The sequence below is a fragment of the Paramacrobiotus metropolitanus genome, unplaced genomic scaffold, assembly GCF_019649055.1.
Source record: "Paramacrobiotus metropolitanus isolate TYO unplaced genomic scaffold, Prichtersi_v1.0 Parri_scaffold0000124, whole genome shotgun sequence".
Taxonomy (NCBI): domain Eukaryota; kingdom Metazoa; phylum Tardigrada; class Eutardigrada; order Parachela; family Macrobiotidae; genus Paramacrobiotus; species Paramacrobiotus metropolitanus.
In genome coordinates, this window is record NW_026570344.1 from 150,494 (window position 1) to 175,182 (window position 24,689).

General features: G+C 42.2%; 5 protein-coding genes across 13 annotated transcripts; 2 read left to right on the forward strand and 3 right to left on the reverse strand.

The window, feature by feature from the left end:
- Nucleotides 1-820: 820 nt before the first annotated feature.
- On the forward strand, nucleotides 821-13,263 carry LOC129598553 (uncharacterized). Of its 2 annotated transcripts, none has more exons than XM_055496517.1 (4): nucleotides 821-1,506; nucleotides 10,603-11,072; nucleotides 11,160-12,153; nucleotides 12,243-13,263. In XM_055496517.1, the coding sequence occupies exons 2-4, from the start codon at nucleotides 10,605-10,607 to the stop codon at nucleotides 12,251-12,253; spliced, it is 1,473 nt and encodes a 490-aa protein (XP_055352492.1). In that variant the 5' UTR covers nucleotides 821-1,506; nucleotides 10,603-10,604; the 3' UTR covers nucleotides 12,254-13,263. The 2 variants fall into 2 exon arrangements, with proteins under 2 accessions (XP_055352492.1, XP_055352493.1); XM_055496518.1 differs by having other exon boundaries at nucleotides 11,160-12,117.
- Nucleotides 13,264-13,317: 54 nt separating this feature from the next.
- LOC129598557 (ubiquitin-like protein ATG12) lies at nucleotides 13,318-16,156 on the forward strand. 2 transcript variants are annotated; one of them, XM_055496527.1, is made up of 6 exons: nucleotides 13,318-13,758; nucleotides 13,867-13,957; nucleotides 14,300-14,399; nucleotides 14,745-14,881; nucleotides 14,990-15,052; nucleotides 15,157-16,156. In XM_055496527.1, exons 1-6 carry the CDS (start codon nucleotides 13,475-13,477, stop codon nucleotides 15,214-15,216), a joined length of 735 nt encoding a protein of 244 aa, XP_055352502.1. In that variant the 5' UTR covers nucleotides 13,318-13,474; the 3' UTR covers nucleotides 15,217-16,156. The 2 variants fall into 2 exon arrangements, with proteins under 2 accessions (XP_055352502.1, XP_055352503.1); XM_055496528.1 differs by having other exon boundaries at nucleotides 13,318-13,553.
- Nucleotides 15,422-17,372, reverse strand: LOC129598556 (uncharacterized). Its single transcript, XM_055496526.1, has 3 exons — nucleotides 16,576-17,372; nucleotides 15,896-16,201; nucleotides 15,422-15,650 (listed from the first exon to the last, which is right to left on the reverse strand). The coding sequence occupies exons 1-3, from the start codon at nucleotides 17,090-17,092 to the stop codon at nucleotides 15,589-15,591; spliced, it is 885 nt and encodes a 294-aa protein (XP_055352501.1). The 5' UTR covers nucleotides 17,093-17,372; the 3' UTR covers nucleotides 15,422-15,588.
- Nucleotides 17,373-17,416: 44 nt separating this feature from the next.
- On the reverse strand, nucleotides 17,417-20,242 carry LOC129598554 (uncharacterized). Of its 7 annotated transcripts, none has more exons than XM_055496520.1 (10): nucleotides 19,887-20,239; nucleotides 19,406-19,807; nucleotides 19,100-19,249; nucleotides 18,978-19,019; nucleotides 18,702-18,899; nucleotides 18,529-18,627; nucleotides 18,294-18,450; nucleotides 18,048-18,103; nucleotides 17,895-17,934; nucleotides 17,417-17,809 (listed from the first exon to the last, which is right to left on the reverse strand). In XM_055496520.1, the coding sequence occupies exons 2-10, from the start codon at nucleotides 19,790-19,792 to the stop codon at nucleotides 17,676-17,678; spliced, it is 1,263 nt and encodes a 420-aa protein (XP_055352495.1). In that variant the 5' UTR covers nucleotides 19,793-19,807; nucleotides 19,887-20,239; the 3' UTR covers nucleotides 17,417-17,675. The 7 variants fall into 7 exon arrangements, with proteins under 7 accessions (XP_055352495.1, XP_055352494.1, XP_055352497.1 ...); XM_055496519.1 differs by having other exon boundaries at nucleotides 19,406-19,812; XM_055496522.1 differs by having other exon boundaries at nucleotides 19,406-19,531; nucleotides 19,562-20,238.
- An 839-nt stretch (nucleotides 20,243-21,081) lies between these two features.
- LOC129598522 (uncharacterized) lies at nucleotides 21,082-24,357 on the reverse strand. Its single transcript, XM_055496475.1, has 9 exons — nucleotides 23,992-24,357; nucleotides 23,348-23,859; nucleotides 22,883-23,291; nucleotides 22,571-22,681; nucleotides 22,271-22,446; nucleotides 22,087-22,214; nucleotides 21,765-21,988; nucleotides 21,613-21,698; nucleotides 21,082-21,534 (listed from the first exon to the last, which is right to left on the reverse strand). The coding sequence occupies exons 1-9, from the start codon at nucleotides 24,098-24,100 to the stop codon at nucleotides 21,274-21,276; spliced, it is 2,016 nt and encodes a 671-aa protein (XP_055352450.1). The 5' UTR covers nucleotides 24,101-24,357; the 3' UTR covers nucleotides 21,082-21,273.
- Nucleotides 24,358-24,689: the final 332 nt, after the last annotated feature.

Sequence of the window (24,689 nt, forward strand, 5' to 3'; positions counted from 1 at the left end):
TTAATGAATAAGAATAAACTATTTAGTTAAAACACGAGTAAAATTAGTTATAATAATAAAATAAATAGTTAAAACAAATAAATATTATAATTAGAGCCTTATAATAATTATTTCATATTAAAAAATAAAGAACAATAAAAGCTTCTTTCAAATCTAGACATGTCTTACGTTCCTAATTTAATGTCAATAATAATTCACAGAGCTCACCAGCCTCATCTTACCAAGTATCCCCAGCAGAAGCCATTCCTATGAATAGAACCTGTCTCCGTCCCCAGAACTCAACGACCCGCCAGGTTAGCCAGCTCTGAGCAGACAACCTATAGACAGCTCCAAGTTTGTACTTTGCTGATTTCAGATCTGGATCAGCTGATGTACAGGTCCATCAAACACAGTACTTCGAGGAACAGCCCAAAGCTGAGAAAGATTAACAAGCTCGACTACTGAGGCTTGTTACCTTGCTGAATATGGAGTAGCAATGGGAAATTCTAGATCGTCGTAGGCTCGTAGATATCTAAAGTAGGTCTACTTAAATCTCCTTTAAACAGGCTTATTAAAACGCTGTTTAAAATCTAGTGGGTCGGAGATCCACGTTTTACTGTTGTTTTGTAACCTGTACTCGTCCTACGTAGAAATTAGGGTTAAAACTCACTTAAAAGTTAGACTCAAAATTCAAAGTTTCAAACTAACTGTAAAAAAGCAAGAAAAAGTAAGAAAAAGTACGGTAATACACTCGTAACGTAGCGAGTTTCCAGGGCGGCGTCATACTGTGTTCTCTTTTATCCCGAGCGACCGTAAAGCTTAGCTGTATATCTGTTAGGGATGACGCTAGTACGTCACCATCTCCCGTGCATATGCAGTACTTATTAGCAGTACACGTACGTCTTATCATTACCTGTTGCACCGCATTAACTGTGTTTAGCACTTGGCTCGATAGTCAAGACAGGTACGAGCAGTACACATACGATCAGCATTACACTGTTGCGATAACACTGGGCTTTGAAGTTCTGATCCGCTGAATGTTTTGTCAGAGAACTTTAGTCGAGGAGTTATGATCGCACAGCTCTGGAATTTCTTATGATTACTGGTTTCGACTAATAAAAGCGTAACGGAAGTCGAGCGGTGTTTCTCCCGTAGATTTTCATAGAAAATCGTTCTTCTTCCTAGCCTGCCCCGTGGCATGGCTATCATGGTAGCAGATCCTAAGATCCGCCAAATCTGAGCATAATTTCATATTTGGAGCAATAACTCATCTTTGTCGGAAGTTGGTGTGGTGGACGCTGATTCTCCGAAGCAGTATCGTCGTGAACTTTGATTTACAGCATTGCCCTTTATTGGGATTAACTGACAGCAGTATCTCGAGCCTAGTTGCAGAGTTTTGGTGTTCGTGGATTACGGAGCGGTGAGCCACGGTGCGCGAAACCCGTGCAGTTTGGATCGTGGAGTGGCGTTGCGGTGAGACACGGTTCTCGAAACTCCGTGCAGCAAGGATTGCGGATACTCGAAGCAGTGAGTTGCCAGCAAGGCTGGTTAACTGTTTTTGGAAACTTTCACCTTACAACTGCAGTTTTCCTTTTCTTTTTGGTTTTCGTTTTGAAAATTAACTAGAAGTAAGGGACAACAGCATTGTACACAGCATTAATCTCGCATTAGTACAGAATACACAGCAGTTTATCTTCCTACAGTATTTTACACATTGTAGACGCAGTATAATTTAGCATTCAAATACAGTTTCTATAGACTGTATTTCAGCACTGGAAACATAATTTTTTCGCATTATTCTGACCTTTTAAAGTCGGAATTTTTAAAATTTTCGCATTAAACGATCAACGTCTGACCTAGACGTTGAACAGCAGTGCGTCATTTGTCTCGAGCGTCAACCTGTTGCTGCCTGAACAGCCCAGGCACAGCATTTCCGCATAGCAGCTCATTCAGACTGGCACAATTCATTGTGCCAGCTGAAGATTTTAAACTGTGATAAGCACGTGCCTAGCACGCCTTGCACTAGAAACTGAAAACAAGTTACGTAACGCGTGCAGCATGTAGCTGCACGCGCCCTGCATTACTGATTGATTTGTCGGTGCATAATTTCAATAAAGCGATATATCTGTAATTAAAGCAGTATTGTGAAAATCTGTAGGCAGCATGGAAGAGAAGCGGTCTCCTGTGAGAGACTTGCTTAATGCTGTCGGAAGTCGCATTTTCAAACCGGCCCAGGTCGTTAATAAACCTGGTGCACAAAAGCAGCAAGAAGAAGCAGTCGGAAAGAAAACTCAGAAAAGTAAAGCAGTATCCAGCAAAACAGCAGCAGTAAAACATAATGTGAATACTCGTGCGCATGCTCGTGCGCATAATCCGCAGTCAGCGTTTGCATTATTAGCTGATGCTGCCATTCAAAAATCACAGGAGCGGCAGCATTTGCGCGTAGCAGTAAACTGCAAAGATCACCAGCATCTACATCGGCACTTAGCGCACTTAGTGCTAATGCCGAAAAATTACCGGAAAGGTCAGCATCATCAGCCTCGCAGGTTTCGTATCAGTCTATCGCTAGCAATATCACTCATGATTCAGAATTAATATCAATTTCTGATCGCGATCAAGAAATTGCATTTGGTGACGAGCATGAACTGACGTATATTGATAAAAGTCAACAAGCATTGTCGAAGCAGTTACCTGTTGATAACGGTGATAATAATGAGCATATTGAACCTTCTAGCAATGAGTCGGATATTCCGCTCAATTTATCGGTCAACAGATCTCCATCTGAGGAGAGTCTGTCCAGTAATCCAGCATTTCATTCTCCGATGCATAGTTCTCCTAAAGAACTTTTACCGGAAAATACGCAGCAGCATTACGATGAAATTCAAGCATTATTGCATAAGACACAGCAAGATTTGGTAGATACGAGTAATCGCTATAAGGAATTAACTGAGCATAATGAAAAATTAAAAGCAAAATTACTGAAAGCACATGATGAAATTTTTCGTCGTAGAGAAGAAAGTAAGCATGCAAATGATGTCTGCAAGGCATGGTCAGAAGAGAAGAAGCAATATGAACAAGTTATTGAAGCGCATGAAGCAACTGAAACAAGGTATAAAGCAGAAATTGATCGGCAGTTCCAAGTACTAAATTCTTGGAAGCATGAAATTATTAAGCTCCGTGCAGAAGCAGAAGAGCATAATAAAAGCATACCGCAAGCAGAGGCTATTACTAAAATGGCTGATCAGTTGAATAAATATAAGGATAAATATAAGCATGAACAGGCTGAGCGTCTAAAAATCTCAGAAGAATTAACGGCCACAGTAAATTCCTCGCAGATGTATAAAGCACATGGAGAGCAATACGAAAAGTTGTATGAAGATTTGCATAAAGAACATGCTGAAGCACAGGATCGTATCGCAGAATTATTAAAGCATAAATGTGTCATTAATAAGCAGCATAAATCAGCAGTAGTTGACATCAGTGATGATGATGTTGAAGCTGCACCGGTTGTACGGAGAGCAGCCGAATCTCAGCAAGATGATATTACGCAGAAATTAATTACCGCATTACAGGCAGTAAAGCCCGCAGTACACTTTAAAGGCAATTTAGCGGTAACAAGGACGATGTGGAATCGTTCCTTGTTCAACTGGATAAGACCGCATTAACGTACGGTTGGGATGACGCAACTAAAATTATTGAATTCAGCAATGCATTAGAGAAAGATGCGAAGCAGTGGTACGGTTCTGCATCTGTCGCGGTGGATGCACCGACCAGCTTCGACGAATGGAAAAAAGCATTTGTGGAGCGCTTTGGCGATCGCGATAAAGCAATTAACGCATTAAATAAATTAGCTACGAGAACATTTGATAAAAATAAGGAAAGCATTGATGCATACTATCAAGCAATGTGTACCTTGCGCGACCGGGCAGGTTTTGCCGGTCCGCCGGAGCATTTCGTGAATTACCTCATCCAAGGGTTACGCACGTTTAAAGCATTAAAGGATGATATTGTTCTGCGCAAGCCACGTACGCCCGCTGAATTTCTAAGCGAGGCCAGGTACCTAGAATCAATGATGCCCAGTAGATACAGTACAGATGAGTACTCGGTAAATGTACTGCAGCAGTCTACTTCCGGCAATATTGTACAGCAGAAGCCGTTTAACCCGGCAAATAAATTTAATAGACAGCAGTTTAGAAGCAGTAATCGAGTAAATCCAGCAGCAAACAGCAAGCTGTCGTATGCGCAGGCAGCTGCGCAGCCGGCAACTGTGAGCAATAATCAACCGGCACCACAACAGCAGTCGCGTGCCGGTCCGCAGCAGGGCCCTCGCAATGTGCGTACCACACCGCGCCCTGGTATACCGTATTGTACGCATTGTGTAGTGGAAGGCCACATAACAGAGAACTGTTGGTGGAAAGACCTTCCACAACATCAGAACCCTAATTATAGGAAGTACCATTGGCCTAGCGGTGAACAACGAACACGCAGGCAGTTTGAGGCATTCCAGGCTAGGAGAGCAGAAAGGTCCGGCTCCTCGTCGCCGGCCAGCTCACGCAGTACATCGCCTGTATTGAGGCAAGGTGGTAACGGCATTGGTCGAGGGAACCCACGGGCGCCGGTATTCCGGATGCCCGAGGGACCTCCGCCTGTATCCCAGCAGAATGCATTTGCAGCATTTATGCCGGATAACGAACCAGACAGTTCAGACAGCAGTGACAGCAGTAGCGTTAGCAGTGAATGCAGTGAGTCTTTAAACGAGTAGGGCGGCAGGTCCTGGCACTGCCAAGCCCAAACCACGTAAACCGCCAGATAAACAGCATGTGAATGTACAAGGATATACAGTATATATTCCACAGCAATGTACTTTGGTACACGCTTCTGTGCAGCAAGTTGGCACTGTAGTTTCTGAACCAAAGCATGAAAGGATGTTGTTTCATAATGTTAAAATCAGCAATATGCAAGTCAAAGCATTAATTGATACAGGGGCGGAAACGTCCCTGATATCACAAGCATTTTGTGCTGAAAACAAATTACGTACTTTACCGTTAAATAAAGCACTACATATCTGTGGAGTCGGTGGTAGCCGTTACTTCACCGTGACTCATTATTGTCAGCAATATGTAACAATAGGACAGCAAAGAATTTTGCACAGCATGTATGTAAAACCAACATCGGATAAAATATTACTAATTCTGGGACAGGATTTCCTTAAACAAGCAGCGTACACAGTCGAAAAGAACAAACTAGTCAGTATTAAGTTCCTGCAGCCGGTTGCTGGCGACCGGTCAAAGCAGCTGATCACTGCCTCTGTAGGAAATGTATCAGCTTTCCCCGAACCAGTGGCACTGGTCCAGGAAAAAGCTGCGGTATTGCGCGCGCCTAAGACCTTTTCTAAACCCGTAGTATTGGCCAGTACTAGGGTTGACGTAAACAGTAACCTTCTGAAGGAAATCGAAAGTACTTGTCAATATTCCCAGAATTATGTAACTTTGAAAGAAAAGCATGGTAATGCAGTAGTTGAAAGGAAAGTAAAAGCACGAGCATTTATATCGGCAATAAATAAGTACTCCGCACATTTGCTTGAGCAACATGAGCGAATCTTCCCTGTACCAGTGGCACCGCCACAAGTACAGTGTAAGAAAACTAATAGCAATAAAATTGTTGTACCAGTAAACCAGCAGCAGAATAAAGCAGTAAATACTGTATCTAGCACTACTGTAACTAAACGCAATGGTAATGTTATACGTGAGCTTGATGATAGAATGTTGCAGCATTTATTAGCATATCGTCAATGCGAAAATTGGAAGCGAGAAATGCATGTTATATTGCGTGATTATAGCCACAGCATTATGAAGCTGCATAAATTAAAGCAGAAGTATGAAAAGCATGGTTATTCGCAATATGAAATTGAAGAGTTTAATCGTCTCAGCAGAGAGCATGATGAACTGTTTACCGATCTGTATTACCATACAGTACAACGGCGTCGAGAACTAAAATCCTCGTTAAAAGCATTACATATTGCAATGCCGGAAATACTTAAAACTCCTATAAAGCAATTTTGGCGACAACCAGGTTTAGTTTTCCGAAAGCAGTTGTTTAAAGCATTTGATGCCGAGCCAAATTTTTTAGCACCCCCGCAAGTAAGGTCAGTGCGCCCTAAAATGAATATGAGAAAGCAAGTTAGTTTTAAAGGGACTACGCAGGTTAAAGTCTATGACCACAGTAGCCCAGCATCTGCTGTAAAATCACGCAAAATTATTGTTAAAGCAAAGCCTAAAAAGGGCGCACTGCCGTTGGATAAGCCGTTAATTTTGCAGCCGTACGAATGGCCAATTACGAAGAAAAATCGTGCTAAGAAAGAAGTTAGCGAAACTATTGTTTTTAAAACTCATCCGTACGATGCAAATAACGAGCAGTGTACGAGTACAGATAATAACGAAGCAATTAACCACAATAATGTCAGCAGTAGTGAACCACTAGAGAAATGTACGAGTACTGATGATAATATTACGGTAGCAGTGGATAACAATACTGCAGATACTGAAGCATTTATTAATAACATTACAGCAATAGAAGAACCTGAAATTAAGGAAAAATTTCGCATCAGAGCAGTAAACGTGTATGCATCGGAATCGTTCATTTTACCCGCTAAAGAAGTAACTTGGACATCTGTTTGCGCTAAGCCGAAATACGGTCAAGAGTTGAAAACTGAATTGTTCATGTTCTCAGCTAATCCAGCATTATATTCCAAAGCACGACTAGTACCGATAGAAGGACTAGTAAAACCAGAGAATAGAGCATTTGATGTACAGATTGCTAATTACAGTAATCAGAAACGCATTATTAAAAAAGGCACTTTTATCGGCATTATAGAGACGTACGAAGAGGTCGAAGGTCCGTTGGTATTGGCTACTAGCATTAAGGAGCGTACTCCTGAAGAGGTACAAGAAATTAAGGAAGCAATATCGCAAATGAATTTCTATGAAGGCTTAACGCCTGATGAACGCAAAGAATGGGAAGAATTATTTCTGCAGTACGGTAATGTTTTTCCTACAAAAAGTCGCATGTTTAATACCGTAGACACTTCGGTAAAGCATCATATCGATACGGGCGATGCCCGTCCGATAAAAAGCCAGCCTCATCGTACGAGTTGGCGAGGTCGTCAACTCATACAGCAGCATGTCAACGATATGCTATTAATGGGAATTATCCGACCAAGCAGTAGTGACTGGAGTTTTCCTGTTGTACTTGCGAGTAAGCGTAACGCAGACGGCAGCATTGGTACTCGCTTCTGCGTAAATTATATTAAATTGAATAACGTGACTAAAAAGAATAACTATCCACTCCCAAATCCAGATGAGGTTTTAAGCAATGTCGCAGGATACAGCATTTATTTTACGTTTGATTGTCAGTCTGGATTTTGGCAAATCCCGATGGCAGAAGATAGCATTGAAAAGACAGCATTTGTTACGCAAGACGGCCTGTGGGAATTTACCCGCATGCCGTTTGGTGTTTGCAATGGACCAGCCACATTCCAGGCTGCCATTGACAAAGCACTGATAAAATTACGGCACTTAAATATTTTCGCATATTTAGACGATATAATCGTCCCAGCCAAAACATTGGCTGAAGCTAAACCAAAAATTCAAGCATTATTTAAGTGTCTAGAAGAAGCAGGTTTTACTGTGAAACCGAGCAAGTGTCATATCGCTAAAAGCCTGAATTGCATTTCTTGGGCCATATCGTCTCCCAGCATGGAATAACTACAGATCCAGATAAAATTAAAGCAATAGAACAATTTAAGCAGCCCACTGCTGAGAAAGAATTACGATCTTTCCTCGGATTGGCAAATTATTATAGAAAATTCATTAAGCAATATGCGCACAAAACCAAGCATTTGTATTCATTACTGGTAAAAGATGCCGATGTGAAGAGAGACTGGAATGAAAAGCATGCGTTAGAATTTGTTGATATTAAAAATGCATTGAGCAATGCACCTGTACTTGCAAAATTCGATTACACAAAGCCGATAACAATAGAATGTGACGCCAGTTATACTGGCATAGGAGCAATATTGCATCAGGACGATCATCCGATCGCCTATGCCAGCCGATTACTGCATGCAGCTGAAAAAAACTACGCAATAACTGAGCTAGAATGTTTAGCTGTTATTTACGCAGTACGTAAGTTTAAGCCGTACATTGATCATGCGCCGTTTACGGTGCAAACGGATCATCAAGCATTAGCAAATCTTTTGAGATCTGCATCTCACAAGCAAGGTTTAAATGGACGCCTGACGCGTTGGGCATTAGAGTTAGGTAGTTTAGATATTACCATTAAATATCGCCCAGGTAAAATGTGCGATAACGCAGACGCATTAAGCAGAAATCCTGTTGACCCAGCCATCCCCGAAGATGACTGGGATGATTATTTTAGCACTCGTGACATTCGTATGGTTAGCATTACCCACCCGGAAGGGACGGCTGAAACTGAGCTTGAAGGTGAAGATGTCGAAAATAATTTTAAGTTCTTAAGAACCGAGCAACTGCGTGATCCGCATATCGTAAAAGAAATTAACTCATTAAAAGAAAAAGAGGAATCTGGAGCAATAGTTGCAAAACCGCAGCATTACCAGTTGTGGAATGGTGTTCTGTATCGCATTGCAGTAGCAAATGATAAGTACGTGCGAAAGTTCGTCGTACCAAGACATATGGTAAATGGTTACATCCGCATTAATCATGACGTGCCGGCGTCTGGCCATCTAGGCAGACAAAGGACGTACAATCAGATAAGCGCACGCTTCTACTGGGACAATATGGTCAGTGACATCGATAAATATGTAAGCAGTTGTTTGGACTGCCAGTTGAGGAAATCGCAACGTAAGCCGCAACCAGGTAAACTTTTGCATGTTCCCGTTGGTGAACCGTTCTACCGCATGCAAATCGACATAAAAGGTCCGTTAAAGCAATCAAAGAGCAAAAATAAATGTATCATCGTAGCAATAGATGAACTGACTAAGTTCGTAATAGCGAAAGCAGTACCAGATGAAAAAGCAATAACAGTAGCACAATTTCTCATTTATGATGTGATTTTACCGTATGGTGCTCCGCAAGTACTTAATTCTGATAGAGGATCGCACTTTATGAATCAAATAATAGAAGCAGTGGCAAAGTTGACGAAGATAAAGCACCATTTTGGTACCGCATACCACAGCATCGGTCGAGGTCTCGTAGAGAGACAAATGCAGTGGATAGCAGATAGCTTATCCATGTATGCGCAGAAAGGCACCCAGGATCGCTGGGATGAGTTTCTTCCTTTCGTTGTTGCAGCATATAATCGGACAGTACATAAAACTACAAAGCATTCGCCTTTTTACATGCTTTATGGTAGGGAGCAAACGTTGCCCATTGATACCATTACGAAGACTAATCTTCCTGAGGACTACGTCTCTGTAGAAGATTATTTAGATCGTTTAAAATGGAAATTAAATCGAGCGCATGAAATTGCTCGTATTTATATTCAGCAAGGTTACGAAGCATCAGCAGAGCAGTATAATCGTAAGAAAGTCGATGGCGATTTTCGAGTCGGTGATTACATACTTTTACGTAAAGCAGAGCAGTCGAAAGATGAAAATAAATCATTACGTAGCCGTTATGATGGTCCTTATGTGATTGAGGATATTCCTCGTCCAAATACAGCAATAATTAAATTACTATCTGATTTGAGCAATGTCCAGGAAGTAGCATACCAGCGCATGAAACCTTATCGTGGCAAACAATCTGGCGAAAAGATTGTTTTTAAGCCATCGGAAATGCTTAATTACAGCAATACTGATAAAAGCAGTGATAGCAATAATAATGTACCTAGTACATCAGCAGAAAACAAGTCATTGAAAGTGAAAATTAAACGCAATAAGCTGTCAGTACCTACTACCGTACTGAAAAAAGCAGAATCTTTGCCAGCTGATATTGATAAATTAGTGGATAATAACGATGTGCGCAATAGTGGCCAACAACCTGTTGAGAAAGAGCGCAATAGTACTGTAGTTACTTCTGATAGCAATAATGTTGTTAACGAGAAGGAGCAGTCAGATACTGATAGTAATTACAGTACTGAGCATTCCGATAATGACAACAGCAATAAAATTAATAAACCCGCAATAGTTAAGAAAGTAATTCCGGAAACTACCGCAGTAGTACGCCCAAAGCAAACAATAGCTGATTTACGCGCACGTGAACTTGCAGACGCGTTTAGTAAAGAAAATCAGGAAATTGTTAACCGCATGTTACGTGGTACATCCCGCAGAAAACCACTGTTTCCGCAGTAGTATGTAAGCAGTACTCGAATTGCATTAAGCAGTCAATGGCTATCATGGTACAGAGCAGTCGTTTTGTTATCAAGCATTAAATTCTGATTGTACTCGTATCTACGAGTACATAAAGTCTCTGCATGTAAACCGTAGCACTTATCGTGCTTACGAATAATTTTAATGTCCCATACTTCTATTGAAAATAAGCAGTAAATTTAACTTTAATTAATTTGCAATAAATTGCAGTTGTGAGTAGATGAAAGTACAGCAGGTTACTCCACAATAGCAAGCATTAACGCAATTGTTTTCTGTAGTTATGGCCGACCAGCAGTGTCCGAACTGTGCCCGCACAGGACGCTTGTGTGTGACGTGCATCCTCAAGCAGGCGCCGAATGTACAACAGCGCGTCTTTATGCTGCACCTGGAAGCACTACTGGGCAATTACCAGGCATTCCAGTGTCTCCTGTTGCGCGCCCACTGGGAGCATGTCATCGTCAACCGTGACTACTACGAACAAATTCGTGTCGCAGTCGATCATTTCCGCAGTACGAAGGATGGCTGGAGCAAGGCACAGCATGTACCGACATGGGACGAGATGAAAGCACAGGAGCAGCAGCATCACCAGCTCATGTCGCAAGCACGCCAGCAGTTGAACGCTGAAGAGCAGCCTCCAGTCCAGCATGATCAGTCTGCCGTAGCAATGCCAGCCGCCTTAGTTCAGCAGCAATGGAATACCGTTGGCCGTCAGCCGTTTGGAGCACGCCACTTTCCTGATCGCTCAACGGTAACCATCATTAATAAACCTCGCAATGACCGCACTTTATTAATTAAACCCAAGCATGCTATTAAAAATAACAAGCAATATCCGCAGGTGTCTCAGAATCCGCAGCAGCGCCGAGCCGATGCACCGGCAGCACAGCCACGCCAGTACAGCACTCGTATGCCTAATTTGCCTGCTGCAGATGAGCGCGCCGACCGCATTCTGTTGACGTTGGGTTTTGATAAGCATGACCAGCGTAAACTGATGAAAGGCATGTTAACCCGTACGATGAGCACACTGGACCGCTTTCTGGCGAATTCCGGTTTACTGGAAGAGATGCAAGCGGAAAAGTATAACTACCGTGATGATCGCCCGAAGAAGGAAGAACGCGATATCCGGTACGGTTATCTTCGCAGCAATGGCATGCCCTCAGCATTACATCCTGAGAATTTTGAACACAGCATTCTGACTATTGATATTGAAGCATTGAGTCAACTTGTGTACCATCCGCGTAAAAGCATGATCCCGTACTTGTTCAATTTCGTCAGTCCGGATGCGAACGGTGCAAACCTGTTGTACGCCGGCCGTGTAGCAATATTCACGGATGAGATGTTGGTTATGATGAAGGAAGAGCAAGATTTCCGCAGCATGGACCGTCGTAAACAGCAGATTATGGTGAATTACGTCCGTCTGTATTTTGGTGCATTGCTGGGACATCACGGATGTCATAAGCAGTTGGCCGACGCTCCGCATGAAGACAGCGCTTTCTTTCACGAAGCAATAGTTAATCTTGGTCCGACACTGAACGTACAGGACAAGATCGACCGCATTCGCCATGCAATGGAAATTGGTTTGGAGAAAGTTGCTGGAAAGCCAGTTGAGCAGTTGGTAGTAAATCCGCATGATGCCGTGGAAAACGTTCTCACTCAGTTGCAGAAGTTGAAGGACAAGTACGAGCCGCAAGGCGGACAACAGCAGCAAGTCGCACAAAATCAGCCGCAGCACCAGCCAGTGTTCAACTTGAACCCGCAGGGAAACGCTGCACAGTTGCAAGGTATTATCCCGGCAGGTGAGAATGCCGCAATGGACGAAGTCGAAGACTCAAGTAAATCAGATGATCAGAGCAGTAGTAATAGCAATATCAATGGCAATTCGCATGATAACAGTAAATTAAGTGCAGTTGTTTCTGAACAGGTGGCGGATAGTGTGGCGCAGTTGAATTTCTCCGCAGAAACTATGGAGCATTCGGGAAAAGAGCAGTAGTTTGAATAGCATGTACTGAATTACTAAGCAATATTTATTTTGTAAATTAGCATTATTTTTCTGTAATCAATATTTCTTTTGAATTCCGCAATAGACTTGATTTGTCAGCATTTTTCTTCGATGGACGATAGACTGACAGCCTCACAGGCGCAGTCTGGATGTGGATCGCGAATTGACACGCAGCCTTATAGGCGGTGTCGGAATGAGTGGACATTTAACGGTGGAATGGATTTTTGATAATTTTGTGTTCCTGTTTAACCAAAGTACTAACAGATCTCGATGGATATTTCTTCAGTTTATTGAGCTTAACTCATGATTTCATTTTATTTTCATTAAACAGCCGATCAGTGACTGGTAAGTTGTGTGAGCGACAGTGTAAAAGTGGATTTTGAAGCAGTAAAATTCTTCAGACGCAGTGTCGAAATTTTCCGCATTAACGATTGTATAGCATTAATCATGAAAGCAATACAAATTTTGACGCAATACGGACTAGCTCCGCGGCAGACCCGGTATAGCTAGCGTACACTGCAGCACATGCACTGGAAAAAGGCATAGCAAGGCGCCTGGTTAATCCCCAGTTTGGCCGTCGCAATAGCCTCGGAGGACCTCGGATCCCCACCAGTGGCATGTTAGGGATGACGCTAGTACGTCACCATCTCCCGTGCATATGCAGTACTTATTAGCATTACACGTACGTCTTATCATTACCTGTTGCACCGCATTAACTGTGTTTAGCACTTGGCTCGATAGTCAAGACAGGTACGAGCAGTACACATACGATCAGCATTACACTGTTGCGATAACACTGGGCTTTGAAGTTCTGATCCGCTGAATGTTTTGTCAGAGAACTTTAGTCGAGGAGTTATGATCGCACAGCTCTGGAATTTCTTATGATTACTGGTTTCGACTAATAAAAGCGTAACGGAAGTCGAGCGGTGTTTTCTCCCGTAGATTTTCATAGAAAATCGTTCTTCTTCCTAGCCTGCCCCGTGGCATGGCTAAGCGTAACGGAAGTCGAGCGGTGTTTCTCCCGTAGATTTTCATAGAAAATCGTTCTTCTTCCTAGCCTGCCCCGTGGCATGGATATCATATCCCTATTATCCCAGTTCCCAAAAAATTAATTCATTATTAATTGCAACTCTTTTCATGATTCATCACCCTTCATGAAAATTAATAATCATATCGATACGCGGTTTACCCCGAGTTACCGCCGAAGTTTTTTTCTAAACTGGATGCTGTACAGTACGAAGATAATTTATTGTATCAAAATAGCTCATCCTAGTGCAACATTTCAAACGTTCATAAATTTCCACTGTTTCGAAATTCGTTCCTCTGCAGCTTCGTTAATCTTCGCAAAATCACTTCTGCTCAGCCTTTCCGGAATCTGTTGCAGTGTTGCTTCGATCTTTTTTGTGGTTCTCGTTTTCGAGTTTTGTTTACGTACTGGGTACTGGCTTTGTTAGCCTTATTGAACTTATTCTTTTCACTTTTCTGAGTTTTCTCGCTTTCCGAGGACTACATAATACTCACTTACTGTTTGCATTGTTGTGGATAGTGGATCACTGTTACTCTTCTCTACTATGGACGAAACGGCTTCCACTGGACCAGCTGCTTCCGAACTACCTGCTTCGCCCACGCAGAATGAAGTAAAAATTAAACTTCAATTGAATGTTGTCAGTGAAATTGACAAATGCGGACATCGTTCTCAGTTTTATTGTCGAAAGTTACAGTTTTTAACGGTAGACTTTATCTTTATGCCATGGTGCGCTAGTATTAGTTTTTTATGAAAGTTTAAAGTTAGCTCGAATAGTTTGAGTACTTTAACTTACCCGAACAGTAAAACTGCTAAACACTAATAAGTAAATGCTAAATTGTACACTGAAGTACTGTTGAGTAGCAAGCAAAATGCTCAAGCTCAATGCTGTCATCGTAACTTGTGATTCATTGAAGCTGCAGTTTCATTTTGCGTTGGTTCGTAATTTTTTCAGACAATTGCATCTGCTCCTGTGGTCGAAGCTCCATCGGAAACGGATGTTCAAGAAGTCGGTGGTGGTGGTGATGTGAGAGATCCTGTAGAAAAGGAAAAAAGTGAGTTTGCGGTAATACATTACGCACAACGACGTACAAAAAATGACATACGACAGCGCTTTACGAATACGAAAACAGAAACCGTATACTGGCCGTGGGCCCTTGCTAGAATATTTTTTTTAATTTGAAATCTGAATTTACAACCTGTTTTGTACTGTCTGCAAGCGGTGTCTCACTTCCTGTGCTGCCGTGCTGTTATCGAAAATAGAAAAAAATCGTTTCAGTTACCGAGACGCATAGCGAACGGTCCTGTTCCTTCCGTCTGCAATACAAGACGTTTGAGCTTTTCCACAGTTAATTTTGTTGGTTATTCAGTATCGCCGTATCGGTAATTTTTCTTGACAGTTGATGTCCTCCTGAAGGCAGTGGGTGATGCTCCGATAATGAAGAAAAAACGCTGGGCAGTGGATAGGACGAAAAAAGTGATTTGGGTGGCGGATTTCATCCGGAAATTCATTAAATGCGAGCCCAACGAATCCTTGGTACGGCACTCTATTTTTTATCATGTTTTGCTGCCATTATGCACGTAGGAATTGTGCGTTTTTGTTCCCGTTCGAAGGAACAATTAGTTATAGCGTGGCTGTTTGCAGTTCCTTTATGTAAACCAATGCTTTTCACCCTGTCCAGACCAAGAAATCGGATCTCTCTACGAGGTATAGTACTATTTCAAATTCTCTCATTTATACTTTCAAAGTTACACCAAATCTGGAATTGGAAAACATATTTTGTGCAAGAATTAAGTAGCGTATGTTTGCAGTGTTTTGGAAGTGATGGGAAGTTAGTGTTGCATTACTGCAAACAACAAGCGTGGGGTTGATATCCGCACAAAGTGGTCGCTGGTTGGTTTTTGATTTAACAAACATTTCCACGTCTTTCTGTAGAAAATTGCTAGCTTTTTTTAAAAATTCACTTTGGAGCTTCTTTGTTCGAAAATTTTGCAGTGCACCATATAGTTGTCAGAGCGTCAGCTGTTTTAAAAATTGTAATGTTATTAAGGCTGTCTCTGTACGTTGAAAAATTCCTTTGTTGATTTGTGTATTCTACTGTGGTGAGTAATAAAATGCAGATTTGGTCGAATTGTTTCAGTAAATAAAAGTCTGTGGAAATGCGAAAAATTTGCGCAAATTTCTACACAATAAAATGTAAAACGTTGAAACGCTTTTACAGTATTTTGATAAGTACGCATTCACTATGGTGCCGGTCGTGTTGTCCCTGCTGTTGGGTGACCTTCTGTGTCCAAGCCACATGGCGCTAAAAACAAACGGGTCATTTGTGGAAAGTAGTAACAAGTAAAATCGGGTATCGTAATGGCGATAAATTTAAACAATTTGATATGTTTTCAGGATACTGCTCACTTGTCAGTGGTCACTGAAATTATGCTGTTTTAAAATCTATAAAAATGCATTAGCGGATTATAGGCCTTTATTTATAGTTAGGGTGTTATGGACAGTGCGCTTACCGTTTTACGTTCTGCAAATAATCAGCATTTGTACTACCTGATTGCAAGCGCCGATGGGGCGACATTATTCGGAGCTCATTCTCGCCCGGCTCGACCATTTCCGCATCACTGATAGCTGTGCGATGGTGGCGCAGTGTGTTCCTTCTGGTGATTATGCGTTCGTTGGACTCCAGGATCCTCTGCGTTAAACTGGCATCAGAGCCCGACGCATCCGGATGACCTCGGTGTGCCACATGCGTGTGGTGGTCGTTGTACGGGATCGGAACATGTTCGCTGGATTCCTGGTCAGCGAGGTACCCACTTTCCACATCATTCTCTGATTCATTATCATCATGACTTTCTTCTAAAACAAAATTGAAATAGAGCGTGTAAAGTTTGTTTACTCACTTTTTCTGCAACTATGCAGAATTACAAGCGCGTGTTCGTATAATTCATTAACAAAATAAATTTAAAACCTGAAAATTAGTGTTTAATACTTCTGTACAAAGGTGGCTTAAAGAGTCGTCGAAAATTAATAAAAATAATTGTGACTATTGATACCTGAATATTCAGATGGCTGATTCATTATTCTGTTTTAGTGCTTTAGGTTTTGCTTTGTTCACTGCATTTCAAAAATGATTTCGGAGAAAGTACTGTCTCTGTAAAAAGCTATAAATTACTGTGCTAGAAATATCCGAAATTACTTTATGAAGCGATATTTTTCAGTAATTTCCTCACCATCGTTGTCATCGGCTAGGGAATCATGGGAAGTTTCCCGACGCGGTCGATCAAACGGTGGAACTACATTAATCGGCGCCGGCGCAGTGGGGCGGTTCCAGACAAACACCAGCGCATCCTCATCGTCAGCCCGATGGCGCTCCAGGGCGGCTGGTAATGTGTTCCCGTGCGGATCCGGTTCCGGCGAGGTCATGCGCGCGACCTCAATCGCCCCATACATCAGATGATCATCTACCGGATTGATATTGGCTGTCACTTCTCCGGGATGGAAATCGGTGATTAAGACCAGGGAATTAACGGAATTCCGCTGCAGCGTACGAAGATCGTCGAAGGACGGGGACACCGCGTCGCCGATGGACGGTTCGATGATGACGTTGTCGACAACCTGGGCCAGGCGAAAGATGACGTCGTAGGTTAATCCGTAAGTGCCGATGGAGGCTTCGGGGAGGATTACCGTGTTGCTGGATGACAGGGGCGGCAGGGTCTGGTCGCGGTTCTCGTCGGGGTCGTCGTCCATAGGAAGCGCGAAGCTCCTGAAGGAAACGTGTCAACAGAAGATATCTAACAAAAAAAATCCCATGGTGGAAGTGGGCTGGTACGTGTTTTTGCCTTGGCCTTTAAAGGAACAAGGTGGTAATTGTGCGTCGGAAATATTGCAGATATTTAGTCCTTTATGATTTTTGTCGGTTTTGTGAGTTTATTAGAAAATTTAGTAAAGATATCTTATGATTACAGTAAATTTAATAGGTACTACCGGGGTTGTTACTACTGTTACATTGTCTGCTTAGTGGACGCAGTTACTGTACTTGCTGTTGAGGATGCGCTAAGTTGTGTCCGTTTTGGCGTCATGACAACTTTCGATTGACATATTGTGTCACAACAGTCGACGCGCTGATACACCGTGTATCATACACGTAGTAAAAATTCTTGCATCAAAGAGCCAGAACTCTCCGCGTAGCCAGAACTCTTCGTATAGGCAGAAACATTTTTTACTCGGACATAATTCTTTGGAATTAGTAACCTGTCTAAGTACAACGGGCAAAAGGCTATCGACTTTCTAGAACATTAGTAATGGTACATTGCTTTAACGGCAGAAAAGGTCACTTTTTTGTTGTCAAACCCCTCTTCCAGAAAGTTCCTCGTTTGGATTTCATTAAAGACGGCGATTCAAGACATTTCGATGCCGTTTCTGAGGTTGCGCTGGGCCTGGGACTGGGATGTTTCCTGTCCAACCCTAAGGAGCGACGAAATGAAAGATGTCTTCCGAATCCTTTGATTTTTTGGACTCTTGGTTTTCTTTCATTAATTCCCATGAGCACCTTGTTTTGCCTTACCTTCGCCTTTGTAACCGACGGATTGCTGAAAAAAGGAAGTGCTAAAACCAAACCAGTTTTTATAGCAGGTGCTGCATGTACGCATGCGTTCATTGTCAAACTTTCAACGCTGGTGTCCGTCATTGACTCATTGGATACCTTTTGGATATGATTGTCTTCCGCACTTTTTGACTGCATTATCCGTGCATTGCGAACTGAAAAATTCTTGACAGTTCACACCACAGTGCACACTTTATGTTTTAATTTTTTAAAAGGTATCTGATCGCAACGCCACTATACAGCTGCTTATGTGTTTGCGAAAGTTTTTACACTGGCGGAACTTAAAGGTCATTCGAATATCGTTTGTTGAGTTAAGCCAATATCGTAGAGATCAAAACGTTTTACCAGAGTCGCCTTCCGGGTTTGTACCAGCCATGGCAAGCGTGTGACCTTTTATGACATCGGTGCCAGGGATTGATTCGCGTGCGACAGATTCCGCCGTCGATGGATATCCGTACGGGAATAAAGAATGGGTGCGAACGACTCGCAGCTCATCCACCAGCTACAATAAAAATAAGTAAATAAATGTTATATACATATCCTTAGCGCATTTATTAAGAGTACGCAATTTATGGTTTGCCTGGCTCTCGCGCTCTTGTGAGTGTTTCTGTTTAGCCAGCGCTTCGAAAAACATTTCCTCCATATGGTTTTTCTCTACAGACAGTTGACTAAGAGCACTCTGGAAAAAAGCATGGATCGAAATCGCTTGTACAGTAATCGCAATTTGTTTGCCACTTGGCAGGTAAATTGCACCTGAGCTTTTTGGTTTTCCGTCGACGCAACATCCAGTGCGTGTTTTAAAAGAAGTTTTTCTTGTTCAGCTTGGTATTTCTCATGAGCCACTTTCCTTCTCAATAAATTTATTTTAATGAGTGCCGTTTGAAGCGCTGCTGCTTTTTGAGCAGCATCACTGCCAGCTGACTGTGTCTTGGACGGCTGCTCTAGGGATTTCTAAAAACGACACTAGTATTGTAAAATATCCAATATGCTGTGGAAGCATAAAATTAATGACAGGAATATCGTTCAAACCTCACTGGAAGCTCGCAAAGTATGCAGTCGTTCTATTTCATCCTGTTAAAGCAGCAGCACAGGCGATGCTTTCATGGTTGGTGATTCGGACACAAAAACAGCAATTTTTTTTGGGGCGTTACCTGTGCGAACTGCAGCTTCTTAGCCATTTCCGCTAACTGGAGTTCTTTAAGTGACAGCAACTTTCTCGTCTCTCTCAAATGCGTTCTTGATCCTTCCTCCTCTTGACCAAAAGAAGCCTCCTGTCTGATGGAGTTCCTCTCCTCGCTGACCTAATCAAAACAAAAACGAAAGCCGAAAAGCCGGTTGTTTGCAATCTTGTTACTCATTGTTGGAAACTAAAACATTTCAGGTACGGCTGCTTCTCTGAAAGCGCTCAAAAATGCTCTGTGACCTAATCTGTGTCCTAAAGAAAAGGAAATTCTGACCTTTGAGGTAGGGAGATCAGGCAACGATTCTTCTAGATCTGCTGGGTTGTCCTCGCCCTTCGTCTTTTCTTGGGCCGCACTATGCATATGACCGGTGTTACTCGACTGCAGACGACTGCTGTCTGCCTTGGCGTAGCGCGAGCGGACACTGGCGACAATTCCCAGAGGAATTGCAGAACTCACGTCCTGCATCGTGCTGCTGGCACTCTCGTCGGCCACTTTGGCTTCTTCCAGGCGTTTGTCCAACTCGAAGACCAGATCCTCGAGCGATGCAATCTGATCGTTGGCTTTGTTCAGATCAGCGATAAGCGTGCGCTTTTCTTTGCGTAATACCGTGCACTGAGGGCACTTCTTGTTCATTTCCGAGGGCTTTATGGGAAGTGCCATTGCTTTCGATTCTGACTTTGCTTCCAGAAATCAAGAGTATCATGAGGTTTTCTGCCCAATATACAGTTCCCCAAGATGGCATGTCACCACTCACCAGGTTACTGCCATCGGCATCGAAAGTTTTGGAAGGCCATTTCGATGTAACTCTTAGGATGCAAAGTGTAATCACGTACTCACGGTTTATGCAACTAATTTAGCAATCAACTTGGGCTGAAAAATGAAATTCTACTTATTGAATACAAATATATTTTTAAACAAACAGAACGAGGAACATTACAATGAGTTCAGGTGTTTTTAAACCTGAACTGCAGGTTTTTCATGTTGGCATTCCAATAACATGCACATTGCACGCTGAGTGCATTTTTGTAAAAACTGATCACAAAAAATTATTAATACTTAATTATTAATCTTAATTTATTACTACCATGCAAGGCAGTGTGAAGTGTAGTAGTGTTATTTCAATAATTTCATATGCCACAGAACATAAGTAACATTAATATTGCAAGACCGTACAGTACTTATATCTGTAGTTAGTGTCGCAGAAGTTAATTTAAAGACTGGAGTGCGTTTAATATCCTTTGCACACTCTTCAGTCCGCGTGTCGACGTCGACAAACTTGATAACCAAAAATTAAAGAAGTACAACAAAACCCACAACCGTTTTCGAAGTAAAAAACTGTAAGTTAATTTTTTGCATATTTGGAACATCCCAAAACGAGCCAGAATGGTTCAGGGGGCGTGCTTGGCACTCATATGTTGAATGGTGACAAACGTGTGCATGGAAGGGCGTGATCCAGTGTCCACTGTCCACACCATGCCGTGTCTCATGCGAACAGCTGGGGTAAATTTTTCAGACGCATTTTGCTTCTCAAATGATGTTTAAGTGTAATCAGAAGAATGCAGTATACGGGGAATGCAGTAAATGCAATCATTCAAGTATAAACAAGATATTTCCTGTTACGAAATCGTTTAACTAGAGAACGCCATTTTTTGCGCTGTGAACTGTTCAAGCCTCATTGGTGCGAGTTCTCCGGCCAGCCGATTTACTAGTAACTATTTTTAAAGTACAGTTGCCAACTATCGGTGCCATTACTGAGCCACTCCCGCCGGAATCGATAAGTAAGGTCAGCATTCGTGTCGACTCATGCTTAAAAGCTGAAACTGACTGCTGCTTTAATTGCGACCAGTGGTAAAGGTCACTAAGTTTAATTCCGGTGACTGGATTGCTACTTACCTGGCAAGCTGCACTGTATAATGCTCTCTAAAAAGTTCGGACTCTATTGCTTTAATTACTTGCTGACAGACATAAACGAAACTTAGTACTGTTCTCGTACAATTTGTGTTAAATACAGCATGCACTTTATCAACGTGATCAACAAATTTTCCATATCGCAGATGCAGTACAATACACTATTCGACAGCTTAGGCGGGGGTAAGTAAGTAGTGTAACAGGTAATACACAGTACAATACATACAAGCATATTACACATTTGTATGCCTGATAATGCGGTTTCTGAAAAGCAGTTCGGCGTGTTCCGGATATTTTAAAACGCGTGGTATCTGCAATCGTGATGGATGCAGCCCTTGATCGTCATTTCTTCGCAGGCTTGTGCGCAGTTTCTTAAAGGTTCCAGGCTTTACAATGCATATTCGTGGAACACCAATTTGGACATCGTTTCGGAGCCGCAGATAGGCTAACTCGCCGGAACATGCATCATGGTATGCTTTAAAATGGTTCTCGAACTAAAAGCATGCAGCTGTATTATGAAAAGCGAGAATAAGTAGTAAAGATTTAGATGCCGAGCATTGACAGCGTTTTACCAACTGGGAAAGCCTTTCTTCGAGTGCGTGGATATCCTCTTGAATTAAGCCGTGAAGCTCAACGAAAACGATATAAAACTGTGGATCTAAAAGGGTGCAATTAACGACAAGATGCTACAGCGCACTAATTTACTATTAACGCAGTCACTCACTTCGAAAGAACTGCACATGGTTAAGGTCAGACGGAAAGTATCCAGTGAGCCCTTGGCTGAGTGAAGCACAATAATCGGCAATCTCGATAAATCCATTAATGGGAAGAGACTCGGAGGTGTGTTTGCGGTTCCAGTGGAGAGCCTCCGAGTTGACATTTGAGATGGCTTCTCGAAGCACGGTTTCTGGAATATTCTCATGGAAGATACTTAAAGTCTGGCAGCGCCTGATGAATTTGAAAGTTATAGCGAATTTTTGTATTAGTGCAATAATTTAATTTTAATTCAGTTATTTTTTAGCAACGATCCTGTTGTATAACCTTACCGGTGTGAGAATTCAAATATCGGGCACTGATGATGTTTGCCGACAACCTCAATGACGTCACCAGTCCGATAGCGGTACAGTCCATTTCTTGTAGTTACGATGAGTTCGTACAGCTGTCCAATCTCCACCTGAATGAATGTCAGAAAGAATTAGAATCGTACTAGTCCTAACCTCGCAATCGTACCTGCTCTACAAAAACTGTGTCCGTTTCCTCCGGGTTACCAAGTGGCAAAAACTCAAAGAAAGCACTGTGGATATCAAGAAGAAACTGAGTGCTCGTCGTTACAGATTTATCGCATAAGTTACGCCCAAAAATGCCAGTTTCCGTGCTGAAAGCGTGGGGTGTGAAAACTGGAATGTCTGCAATGAATAAATCAAATTTTTTATGGAGACCTAGAGTAGCAGTTATTGTATACAGGGTTATATGCATGCTTTCCTGTTTTCATGCAGCAGCAATCCCTGACAGTCTTTTTTATTATCGCACCTGGGCAAAACTTTTTTGTTAAGATATCTGCGTAATGGGCAAATGGTCCAGTTGATATTCCATTTATAGCAGCAAGTTTTGGCCAAATGCGGCGTGTGATGTTGTAAAAGCCTAAAGCAATCGTTAACAGTAAAACGTAAAGAAAGAAACGAGAAGAAATACTGTACACGAAGACGACGTTGAAAGCAAAAGTTATTTTTTAATCGGTACGGTATGTGTGAAATCAATTCCATAATTATGTTATATGTATAACATGGCAAGAGTGGATAAGCGGTAAGCCCTGTTTTGTACGGTAGAAGTAAGGTAACAAACCTTGTCTGTTGTGCAAATTTTCTGTAAAAAGCATTTCCAAATAGTCCGCCCGTTGGGGCATTGGGCTAAGCTGCTTTACGAGCTTCTCCTTGGTCGCAGGAGTAACGATGACCTTAGTATCGTTCAGAGTTCCGTGGCGAATATCATGAAGCATCTCGCGCCAATTGAGCTCAATACATTGAAACATGAGCAAGACTTCCCAGATATAAACCGCTTCGATCATCACAAGTGACTCTTCGCGCAATGCAAAAAGAGTCTCGATGTAGCGCGTTGTGTCCTCATCCGGCATCAAGTAGTCTCCCGTTGGATTGACTAACAAATCCGATTTCAATATCAATCGAATACGGTTGCTGTCCGTAGGTGGTGGGACGTTAGGATACTTCATGTTTTCACTCGACAGTCGAAAGTTCTGAAAGGGTTACTTGTAAACGTTCCGGCTACAACATTATCGTGGGAAAATCTTACTCGGTGATACCGTAATTTTGATGGTACGAGGCGACATCGTTGCCTTGCCAAAATGCACTTGATGCGAAACTGGCCAATCGCTGATCCCTGTGGGATGACCTTTGGAAAACCTGAAATCCCTGCCGTCCGAATGTACGAAACATTGTTTTCCTTTAATAGAATGTTCTTTGCGCCATTTCGCTGCATTCGCTGGATGTGGTGCTTATAATGTTCATAATTGGTCAATGATTGCGATGCAAGAAAATCATGGCGAGAGTGAATCGCGGCAAATCCTTGCTGTCTGCCGTATTCAGTGGATCTGTTTGCTCGTAAAATACTTTTAAGGAGATTTTTTTGAATTGATTTTGCTCGGCGTGTGTCGAAAATCCGGTATTTCAGATCGAACAACAGTCCAAGAAGTTGTAGAATGTGAAGCTTAAGTCCATATATAAATGCTTGCCGTAAGGTCACGGTCAAAGATCTGGACTTGTTCACGTACAGCACGGCGGCCACACCCACAGTGATACAGGACACTGAAAATTATGCCTTGACAACAATTAAAATAATACTGTAGCTAGTTACTAGTCACGAATGCCGGCGATTTTTCATAAAATGTTTCTTTAGATCTGAGATTGAAATCACCCTGTAGTATTTTATTGCTTTACCTGCTATCGTCGACAACAGCACAGGGAATGGGATGACCAAATCGCTTTGGAGGAACAGTAATACTATTTTCGTGTGCGAATGCAGCGTTGCAGGACCAATTCCAAGCATGGTGCCAAAGAAAAAAATACTCGAATGATTGATTTTATGAATGTCAAAAGATGAGCAGTATTGTATAAGTATTTGTTGAAGACAACTGCAACTTTTAAAGACTTAATTAATTTTGCCCTGACTTGCACATCCGGTAAAACTGAATAATCTCCGTGTAATGCGTTTGTCTACTGAACATCGTTGAGTAGAATTTGGGCAGTGGTTATCAGTTAAACCTTGTCTTATCGCGTAAAGCGTCAGCTACCTGACGAATGCGCGGAATACCGCATAACGTTGCATACAATGCGCTGATCAAACTCTTGTCATTCAGTTCTTTGTTTGAACAGGTTAGTGAACTCTGGAACCATGTCCATTTATACCGATAGAAACAGTACGAAATTCCAGTAGTCACATCAGGTGGATGAGAACATGAAACTGTACATTGCAAATACACATAAACAAACAAAACCTTAATCCGAACATGTTGCGCAAATTTTATTAGCGGGTTTTCGACTGTGCAGAAACATTTCCGGTATCCGTTTTATGGTAGCCATTCTACCTAAGTTTCGGTTGGTAATTACCGAGCTGATTGTTCAGTGCGCTCTGCTGC

Bases quoted from the DNA above. Each gene is read 5' to 3' on its own strand.
- LOC129598522 (XM_055496475.1), bottom strand. From the start codon at position 24,100: ATGCTTGGAATTGGTCCTGCAACGCTGCATTCGCACACGAAAATAGTA. The intron at 21,989-22,086 runs GTAAGGTTATAC...CAAATTCATCAG, and splicing joins ATATTTGAATTCTCACACCG to GCGCTGCCAGACTTTAAGTA. The intron at 21,535-21,612 runs GTAAAACGCTGT...GCATGCTTTTAG, and splicing joins AAGAAAGGCTTTCCCAGTTG to TTCGAGAACCATTTTAAAGC.
- LOC129598553 (XM_055496517.1), top strand. From the start codon at position 10,605: ATGGCCGACCAGCAGTGTCCGAACTGTGCCCGCACAGGACGCTTGTGT. The intron at 11,073-11,159 runs GTAACCATCATT...CAATATCCGCAG, and splicing joins ACTTTCCTGATCGCTCAACG to GTGTCTCAGAATCCGCAGCA.
- LOC129598557 (XM_055496527.1), top strand. From the start codon at position 13,475: ATGAAAATTAATAATCATATCGATACGCGGTTTACCCCGAGTTACCGC. The intron at 13,958-14,299 runs GTAAAAATTAAA...TAATTTTTTCAG, and splicing joins CTTCGCCCACGCAGAATGAA to ACAATTGCATCTGCTCCTGT. The intron at 14,882-14,989 runs GTACGGCACTCT...GGCTGTTTGCAG, and splicing joins GCGAGCCCAACGAATCCTTG to TTCCTTTATGTAAACCAATG.
- LOC129598556 (XM_055496526.1), bottom strand. From the start codon at position 17,092: ATGGACGACGACCCCGACGAGAACCGCGACCAGACCCTGCCGCCCCTG. The intron at 16,202-16,575 runs GTGAGGAAATTA...ATTTTGTTTTAG, and splicing joins CCTAGCCGATGACAACGATG to AAGAAAGTCATGATGATAAT. The intron at 15,651-15,895 runs GTAGTACAAATG...GTTTGTTTTTAG, and splicing joins CCATCGGCGCTTGCAATCAG to CGCCATGTGGCTTGGACACA.
- LOC129598554 (XM_055496520.1), bottom strand. From the start codon at position 19,792: ATGGCACTTCCCATAAAGCCCTCGGAAATGAACAAGAAGTGCCCTCAG. The intron at 18,900-18,977 runs GTTTGAACGATA...TGTCGTTTTTAG, and splicing joins CTTTGCGAGCTTCCAGTGAG to AAATCCCTAGAGCAGCCGTC. The intron at 18,104-18,293 runs GTAAAACGTTTT...AGAATTTTTCAG, and splicing joins AAACCCGGAAGGCGACTCTG to TTCGCAATGCACGGATAATG.